General features: G+C 61.3%; 2 protein-coding genes across 20 annotated transcripts in view; one reads left to right on the top strand and one right to left on the bottom strand.

Annotated features, from left to right (window-relative positions):
• Positions 1-737: 737 nt before the first annotated feature.
• Positions 738-6,062, bottom strand: NTHL1 (nth like DNA glycosylase 1; the record flags this gene model as incomplete). Of its 7 annotated transcripts, none has more annotated exons than XM_082713556.1 (7): positions 738-962; positions 1,032-1,212; positions 3,060-3,219; positions 4,112-4,282; positions 4,716-4,954; positions 5,497-5,530; positions 5,903-6,026. In XM_082713556.1, the coding sequence occupies 7 exons, from the start codon at positions 5,906-5,908 to the stop codon at positions 830-832; spliced, it is 924 nt and encodes a 307-aa protein (XP_082569682.1). In that variant the 3' UTR covers positions 738-829. The 7 variants fall into 7 exon arrangements, with proteins under 7 accessions (XP_082569682.1, XP_082569684.1, XP_082569681.1 ...); XM_082713558.1 differs by having other exon boundaries at positions 1,032-1,115; XM_082713555.1 differs by lacking the exon at positions 5,497-5,530 and having other exon boundaries at positions 1,032-1,137; positions 5,903-6,062.
• Positions 6,063-6,099: 37 nt separating this feature from the next.
• Positions 6,100-8,653, top strand: part of TSC2 (TSC complex subunit 2) — a 32,244-nt gene continuing 29,690 nt past the window's right edge. For 12 of the 13 annotated variants that reach the window (XM_082713487.1, XM_082713495.1, XM_082713486.1 and 9 more), the window contains exons 1-3: positions 6,109-6,268; positions 6,768-6,934; positions 7,966-8,052. In XM_082713487.1, the coding sequence (XP_082569613.1) occupies positions 6,797-6,934; positions 7,966-8,052 (225 nt within the window). In that variant the 5' untranslated portion in view covers positions 6,109-6,268; positions 6,768-6,796. Of the gene's footprint in view, positions 6,269-6,767; positions 6,935-7,965; positions 8,053-8,653 lie in introns of all 13 variants that reach the window. The other variant, XM_082713485.1, reaches the window with a different exon arrangement.

Here is an 8,653-nt window from a genome sequence, read left to right as displayed (position 1 = left end):
GTGGTCTGGGCAGGAAGGAGACAGCCTAGGAGCCCGCTCTCAGAGGCTGGAACCAGAGTCCTGTTCCTAAGCCGCCCCCACTCCATCCACCAGGCTGCCAGCCTGGCCCTGCTCAGCTTCTGCGCTCTCCCCCAACTTTCCTCCCCATCCTTACGGCCCCCTGCCCTGTAACTTGGACCCTGCTCCCTCCTTCATTGGCACTCTTTGGGGCTCTTGCCAGCTTCTCTCTCCCCCTGCCCCCCAGCACCTCACTCTCTATGCCTTCTGCACCCTTAACGCCTCTGCTCTCGCACAGCCTCCCCGCCCTGACCCTGGCAGGTACGCACAGGTCAGGTCTCCTGCGCCCTATGACGCCTGCCCTGGGCCTACTGGTGTTACTCTACAGGCCAGGTGGCTCTGTAAACACAGAGGGGGGCCTCTGAGCAGAGAGCTCTCAGGGAGCAGTTCAGCAAGAGGGGAGGTGCAGACCTGGATCCCCGGCCTGCTGCCCGGGAGGGAGGAGGCCCGGGTCTCCAGCGGGCTTCCCAGCAGCTGTGTGCAGCTGGCTTCCACGACCGGTCTCCTCTGTCCCAGGTTCCCGCAACCCCACCCTATACACAGCCCAGATGGTCACGTCCTGTGTCAGCCTCCCAGCCAGCCCTATTCAGACACACGAGCACGGGCACACACGCAGCGCACGCACATGCTTCCCGGCCTGCCCCCCACGCCCCAGAGGCGAGACTTGGCCAGACCCGGGCTGCAAACAATTCCCAAGTTTTATTAGAAACAGGCTGTGGCTCCCCCAGCAAAGGCTCACGGTCGGCTGGTGCACGGCGTCCAGGCCCAGGCTTCACGGCCCGCCGTGGCTCTGTGCGGCTGGGCACAGGCTTCGGTTGAGGCAGGTGTGGCAACGTGGGCGGACGGGCAGACACGTCTGCTGGCCAAAGCCCACCAACAGTCCGTTGATCTCACTCCAAAGCTCCCTGTGAAGGTGAGAGGTCAGTGGGGGAGGGAGGCTGAGGGCAGCCCTGCCAGCCCCCACCCTGCCGTACCGGGGCAGCCAGGCCTCCAGCGCCGCACGGGTCTTCTCCGGGGACTTGGTCGCTGTCTTGGTCCACCCGAGTCTGTTGGCAATTCTGTGCACATGCGTGTCCACCGCTGCGGGAGACCGGCTCATCACAGGGCGCGGGGGCCAGACCCAGGCCTGGAGCCCGAGCTTCCCTGCTCCAAACCCTGGGTTGCCACGGAAGGCAGGGCAGCGGCTCGAGTCAAAGGGCTTGGGCCCCCTAGCAGGGGTGAAGGGAGCTGTGCCTCCTCGCCCCAATGTTGGCTGTGGGTGCCAGGCCGCTCCCAGAGCCCACACCCAGCATGGCACGGCCAGGGACAGTGGGGAGGATGGCCAGGCCAGCTGTAGTTGTCCTCTCCTTGGGCCACAGTCCCAGCATCCCTTGGCCAGCCACCCGAGGGCTTGGCCTGGTCACCTGCTCACCAGGGCCCCTTTCTCCCCACCAGCTGTAGTCCCTACCTCCTCCTGACTTTGCCAAAGACAACCTGAGCCCTACACCTGCTCTCTTTCCCTGCTCCTGATGGTCTGGAAGAATGCTCAGTCTCTGCCCAGATGCTGATGGAGGGTGTGGGGGTCAGGTTAGTGGGTCACCACGCCTCAGCATCCTCCTCTGTAGCACAGAAATGATCACGCTGCCTGTCCCCCAGAGGCCCAACCCAGGGCCACACCACACTATGGGAGCCTCCTGTGGACCAGTCCTCTGTACGTTTTCCCAGCTCCGGGACCAAAGCTTAGAGAGGCTAAGCGTCTTGTCTCTTGGTCACCCAGCTGGGACTGACTGCTCTGGCTTTCTAATTGATGGGCCCCTTCCCAGAGAAGCCAGAAAGGCAGGGCCCCCAGACATACGGAAAGGGTGACATTCAGACTCCTTCCAGTGTGTCTGCTGCTCCAGAAGTCCTGTTCCCTGGGTGGTGGGCCCTTCCCCCACAGACCTGACAGCCGCCCCCACCCCCATCCCTTTCTGAGACCCGGGCAACAGAGGACAGCTGCCCAGATAAGCTCAGGTATCTGCTGAGAGGCTGGAGGCTGCCGGATCAGGGGTGGTGGCGGCGCTGGGGGTGGGGCTCGGGGGAGGCTCTGCCCTAGCCCCTGCCTGGCCCATCGCTGGTCTCTGGGGCTGCTGGGCTGCAGCCTTCACGGTCAGGACCCTCAGCCCCTAGCTGCCATCCACCCCAAATGCAACGCCGAGAAGGGAGCAGGCCTTAGGAGCCGGGGAGGTGCTGGGAAGATGTCTGTCCCCCTCTCTGCCCCCTGCAGGAGTTCCGGAGGGGTAACCAGAGTCAGGGCAGGGGCATGCAGCGAGGCTGTGGCCAGCCAGGTTTCTGGGCTGGCCGGGCTCACAGCTGGGCAGCCTCAGGAGCCCCAGACGTCTGGGCAAAGACCTGAAGAAGCAGCCGCAGCCTGACCCAGGGTCTGTCTTCATGAACACCACCAATGTCAGGAAAGGAATTCCACAAGAGGCTCCCCCCAGCTCCCTCTCCCCTGGTGTTCCCTTGCCTTTACCAGGCCTCCCGCATCTGCCTACTCTCTGGCCTCCTTCTCCTGGCCACTTCTCCCACCTCATGTGGACGTCACTCCTTCTGCCTGGACAGCACTTCCTCTTCCTAGCCTGACTAGCCCGCCTCAATCTTCAGCTCTTGGCTGAATTATCATCTCCTTCTAGGAAGTCTCCCAGATGCCCTAGCCTGGGCCAGCACTGACAGCACTGTACACGCCCCCCAAGAGTGTTTCTAGCTCAGAGGTAAGGAGTTGCCTGCCCAACATCTTTCTCCGTACATAGCATGGACCTTACACCCATCCCCAGGGCCTCTCACAGAGCCCAGTGCACAGCAGGGGCTCAGCAAACGGAAACTCCTCGCATCAGTACCCACCTGTAGACCAGGCAGGCTTAGCTCGGTGCTGCAAACGTCTTTCTGATCCCCTGGGTCACATTGTGGGTGAGGGAACTTGAGCTGGGGTCATAGACCACGGGATGGGACCAGCCCTGCCCTCCCTGACAGCGTATGCTACTCACCGATGCCAGACACGGCGCCCCAGGCCACCGCCATGGCCAAGTGCGCCATCTTGGGCCCAACGCCCGGCAGTGCCACCAGCTCTGCCACTGAAGATGGGATGTCCCCGCCATAACGCTGCTGCAAGATGGCACTGGTCTGCTTGATGAACTTCACCTTGCTCTGAAAGATGAAGGTGGGGGGTTGTGGAAGGGAGGTTAGCTCTGGAGGTGGAAGATGTAGACCTACTTGGGAGGATAAGTCCCGATGGAGACTCACAGGTGTCCAGACCTGCCTATTACCTGTCCAAGACACATTCAAAGGCAACTGTTTGCCCCTGTCCCCCCAAGAGGTGAAAATGAGCCAAGGGCAGTAGGGAGACTGAGGTAGGCCCCATGCAGGCCTGGATCCCTGCTTTCTACCTGCCTAGACCAATGACACATGTGTGGGGTCTTGCTCGGGTCCCCTGTCCCATCACTCCCTCAGATGCCAGGTCGGCTAAGCAAGGCCAGCTATGCCAGGAGCTGGGCTCCGCAGCACCTGGACCTTCAGGAAGGAAGGCTGGAGCCTGGGCCTCCCCCGACAGCCACCAAGCCAGCTGGGTGGTTCCCGTTCTGCGCCCGAGTAGAGAGGGCTATTTAAAACCCTCTTGACAAACTGCAGCCCACACCAATGCCAGGGGGAAGCAGCCCCACCCGCCCGGGTGTCTTCGACAGATCCGCCCACTCACCACCCAGTGCTCTGTGGCCTGTGGGGGCTCCAGAGGGAGGGGGGTGACGCACTCCAGGGAGGCTTGGAGTAAACAAAGGGAAAGGCGGGTGGGCAGCCTCAGGGAGGAAGGGAAGCGCCAGTCAGCTGGGTGGGGAGGTGGAGGAAGGAAGGGGTGGGCTGCAAACAGGAAAGGCCAAGGAGGCAGGCCCCCCTAGCCCTGGCCCTGTTTGCTGGTTAGACGAGCAGGGGGCTCTAGTGGGAACTCACAGTCGGATCCCTACAACCTCAGATGCCCCACCTGGCCTCCCATACCCCACAGTCTCCCCTTGGCCTCCTGACGTCTTTCTGAGGCCCGTGGGCTCACCCTCCAGAAGCCTACGGGGTAGATGAGCGCGCCCAGCGTGCTGTCATCTGTCTGCAGGATGCTGTCCACCGTCAGGCCCCGGGTGCGCAGCCGTTCCATGGCGCCTGCTGTCACCTGGTCCTTGGTTTGGCTGGAGAGCATCAGGGACAGCAGCACCTGGTATCTCCGCACCTGTTTGCACAGTGATGGGGGCCAGAGTAGTGGCAGGTCCTGGGTGTTCACCATGGGCCGGGCCCCCGCAAACCCTTTCCCACCTGCACCTGTTACCCTGGCCAACGGACCGTGTTCTCATACATAAGGAACACAGGAACAGTGATAGTGCCTGTCACACAAAGACCACTAGGAGGCTGAGATGAATGACCACAACACTTAGCGTCAAACCCGGTGCTCAACAGCTGGTGCCTGCCACTGTGATCGCTGTGGCCTCATGGATAACCCTACCCATCCCACACACAGCCCAGGCGCTGTCCCCTCGTGGGGCCACCTGCCAGGGAGGGTTCCAGCCAAGGGCTGCCAGGCGTCAGGCTGTGCCCTGCAGAGGCCTGAGAGGAAGCAAGTGTCTTGCCCAGAAGGCAGTCACCAGGCAGACGGGGCGCTTGCCTACCTTTGGGGGTGCACTGGGGTCATAGCAGTGCTCAGCCCCCAGCTGGTCCACAGGTGCGTCCTTCCCGCTCCTCATGGTGCGGATGTTCACCAGCTGCTGCTGCCAGTCTGGGGGCTCCCAGCCTGGTGCCTCTGGGAGTTTGGCACCTTCCCCTTTCTCATTGTCTGAGGCTTCGTAGGCGACACTCAGTTTCTGCGTCTTCCGCTGGCGCTTTGCGGGACCGTGACTTTTCTTTCCTTCTGCAAAAAAAGTGCCATTCAGCGGGGGCCACAGGTGAGTGTGGGTGTGGGTGCTACCCTGCCTGCTATCACCCCCCATCGTTCCTTCAACAACCATCCACCATCTTTCGCAGCTGGGGCTACTCTGGCTTCTGCAGCACGTGTTCTGGGGGCAGGTCAGCTTTCCCCTGGTCTCCTGACCAAGGCTGCATTAGTACAGGAGGACTCTCCCCAAGGCCTCCTCCAAGGTGTCCTCCCCCATCTTGTTTCCACACCAGCCTAGAGAGACATTCCCAAGGCCCAAATCAGATTGTGTCATTTCCGTTCAAAACTCCTCACTGATTTTTCCTTGTATTCATGGCGAACCCCAAACTCCATCCCAGCATCAAGGTTCCTACGCAGTAGCTGGCACTGTCCCCTACTGACTCCCTTTGCCCCAGTTCCCCTTTGCGTGCATCTGTCACAGTGGATCTCCTTGTCCGGACCACCCCTAAGTTCACTGGGTGCCTGTGGGAATGCCCCTCTGGCTGTCCTCTTGCTGGGGCCCTGTGGGTCTCGCTCACCCCGGGGGTCCTGCACACCCTGGATCCTGGAGGCCTGCAGGATAAACAAAACAAAGACCACGCCCTTTCCCGTTTCTTCTCAGGGGCACTCTCAGGGGCACCCTCCGGCGCCTCCGGGGTGGGCGTGTCCTCGGCGCCCGGTCTCTCCAAGCGGGAAGCAGCTACGAGGACGAGGCTGGTGTGCCACAGAAAGCCTGGCGCCCAGTGGAGTATCCCGGGACAGGCTACCGGGACGCGGAGGGTGGGGGAGGTACGAGCGCCCCGACCCCTGCCCCTGCGTCCTGGAACAGGAAGAGCGGGGGAAGCCAGAGCCCCACGTGGGTGCGACTCGGAATCCCAGCCCCTAGCCCCTTGCAGTTCCTCCCCTTGTCTCTCTCCCCATGCCCTGGTCCGGGTGCGGGGCTACCTGCATTCGCCTCTCCCTTCCGCACCGGCGCGGCCTCCTCCCCAGCCCCCCGCGGCCCGGCCCCCGAGCCCCGGCTCCGGCTCCGGCTTCGGGTCACCATCGTCAAGCCAGCCATGCGCATGACAAACTTCTGTGCACTACACATCCCGGCGGCCCCCGCGGCTCGTCACGTGACTCGATCCTCGCTCCGCCTTTCCGCCCGAGAGCTGCCGGGAACTACGACTCCCGGCAAGCTCGCCAGGGGCGCTCGGGCTCTCTGCGCTGCCGGAAGTGCGGATCGAGCTTCCGGCGGCGGCTCGGGGCTGGGGGTGGGTCCCGGCTGGCTCTCATTTCTCCGCGCCGGGACGGCCCGGCGCCGGGTCCCGGGTGAGTGGCTCGCGGCCTCCAGGCCGCTGACGCTGGCCCTGCCCACCCTTAGCCCGGCCGCGATGGGGCAGGGCGAGGCGGCCGCGTCGGGGAGGGAGGGTGCTGCTCCGCGCAGAGGTGGCGGGGGCGGACCCCGCAGTCTCGCTGCCCCGGCCTTCGGCTGCGCCCACCGCAGCCTGAGCCTGGAGCCGCCAGTCCTCTTGGGTTTTAAGACGGATCGGGTGCCTTGGGGGCCCCCTGCTTCGGGCGTCCGGGACAGGCCTTCCCCGCGTCGGGGAGTAGACGGAGGCGAGCGTCGGGGACGCCGCGCGCCGTTCCCCGCCCTCACCCGGTGCCCGCTGCTAGCCGGGACCGCTAGGTTGTGCTTGAGTTCCTCCCAGGAGCTGTGGGAGGCTTGTGCCCACCCGAGACTCGGCTTCCCGGGCGGGCATCCGGAGGTCGGCAGCGGGGCAGGTGCGGGGAGCTTCCCCTGAGCTCTCCGCCTGTTTTCTTGGCGTAGAGGCGGCCTCTGGTGCGTTCCTGTCCGCCATGGCCAAGCCGACAAGCAAAGATTCAGGCCTGAAGGAGAAATTCAGGAATCTTTTAGGACTGGGAACCCCGAGGCCAAACCCCAGGTCTGCAGAGGGCAAGCAGACGGAGTTTATCATCACGGCCGACATCCTGAGAGTGAGTGAGCTGCCTGGTCTGTTCTGCTAGCCTGTTGGGAGGTGCTGGGCAGGCTGGGTCCCCTCTGTCACCAGGTTCTGTGGGAGGTGGGATTGCTGCCATCCCGAGTGCTGTGGAAGCCTGTCTTTCCGTCCGAGGTCGAGGAATTCAGGACCTTGGGCACTGGGTCCAGCACACTTGAGGTAGTACTGGGGTGTCTGTGCAGGAGAGCCTGCTTTACTTGGCGAAAATACCGGGCTTGGTGTCCGCAGGGGATTAGGGTTATAGCCAGGTGTTACCCTGGTCATTTGTGAGCTCCTTGGAGCAATTGGTCTTTGTTTCCTGGAGTGTGCTTGAGTCGCTCTACCACATCCCGGCACCTTGATTTAGAAAATGCCAAGTTTCTGCACGTGTGAGGTTTCCCATTCAGAAACAAGCAAGATATTCTTCAGCGGGGGAACAGAGAAACAAAATGTGATAAGCTCTGTACAACGGAGTATTTATTATTCGGCAAAAGAAGGAGTGAGGTGTTGACACACGCCGTGATGTGGACGAACGCTGGAAGCCTGCTAAGTGGAAGGAGCTAGGCACAGAGGCCCCACCTAATGAGTGCTGCCACATCTGTGAAATGTCCAGGATAGGAGAATCCATAGAAACGGAAAGTCGATCAGCCTTTGTGGGGGCTTGAGGGGATTGAGAGGGGGGTGACTGCTAGTGGGTGGGACGTTTTCCTCTTAGGTGATGAAAACATTTGGGAGTTAGCGGACACGGTTGCAGGCGTCGTGAATATGCCAAAATCGTACAGGTTTGAGTTGTTCAAACAGCTAATTCTGGTATGTGAATCTTATCTCAATAAAACGAAATATCGCAAAAAAAGAGAGGTAGTCTGTTCTCACCCCACTGAGATGGAGTCGTAAACTCTGGTGGTCCCTGATTTCAGAAGTAGCTGCGGCAGGTCTCCAGCGTGGGAATTCTTGGGCGGTCTGTGCCTGGTGGTTAAGGAGATGCCTTGCCTGAGCCTTGGCCCCTTTGCTGCTTTCATCTCTCGCCAGGAACTGAGTGTCGAATGTGGTATCAACAATCGCATCCGGGTGATAGGGCAGATCTGCGAGGTTGCCAAAACGAAGAAATTTGAAGAGGTAGGTCTGCCTCAGTTGGCTGCTGTCCGCAAGTCTGACGTGGCTCTTTCGAGGAGCAGGGTTGAGCGCTAAGGGCTACTACTAACTTCTACACCTTTTTAGGGGAACTTCTGGGAATTCTCTGGGCATAATCCCTTGGGGTCACTCACACATGGAGGTGGGGAGCACAGGCACTAAGGTTTTCGTGGCAGTTCCAAGAAAGGCTTTAACAGGGACTTGCAGAAATGCACGCTTACTTGAGCCTTCATGTTTCAGGGAAGGGAAGGGAACGTGTGGAAACTTTGTGGCTCAAGGCATGCCATTTCTGGTGTCTTTTTGGGAGAGGTGTCTGGTTGGTGGCATCAAGCAGCCTCACAGACATAAGCCCATTTATTTCGGGCAGATGGTTGCAGGCTCTCTCCGGGCATCCCAAGCACAAAGTGGGAGGTAGTCGTGAGATTACCTCAGGGCTCTGCTCTAGCCTGGCCTGGAGATCGGATGGGCAACTTGGGAGGAGACATGGACCAGGCAGACTGGGATTTACTAAGGGGGAGGGGAGGGCCGCCACGACATCCGGTGGTCATCTGAAACACGCAGGCTGTACGTTAGCGAGGGTAAATGT

This window comes from Mustela nivalis, assembly GCF_964662115.1.
Source record: "Mustela nivalis genome assembly, chromosome: 19".
NCBI classification, from domain to species: Eukaryota; Metazoa; Chordata; class Mammalia; order Carnivora; family Mustelidae; genus Mustela; species Mustela nivalis.
Note: the sequence above shows the minus strand (reverse complement) of the source record. Positions and strands in the feature narration are given on the sequence as shown.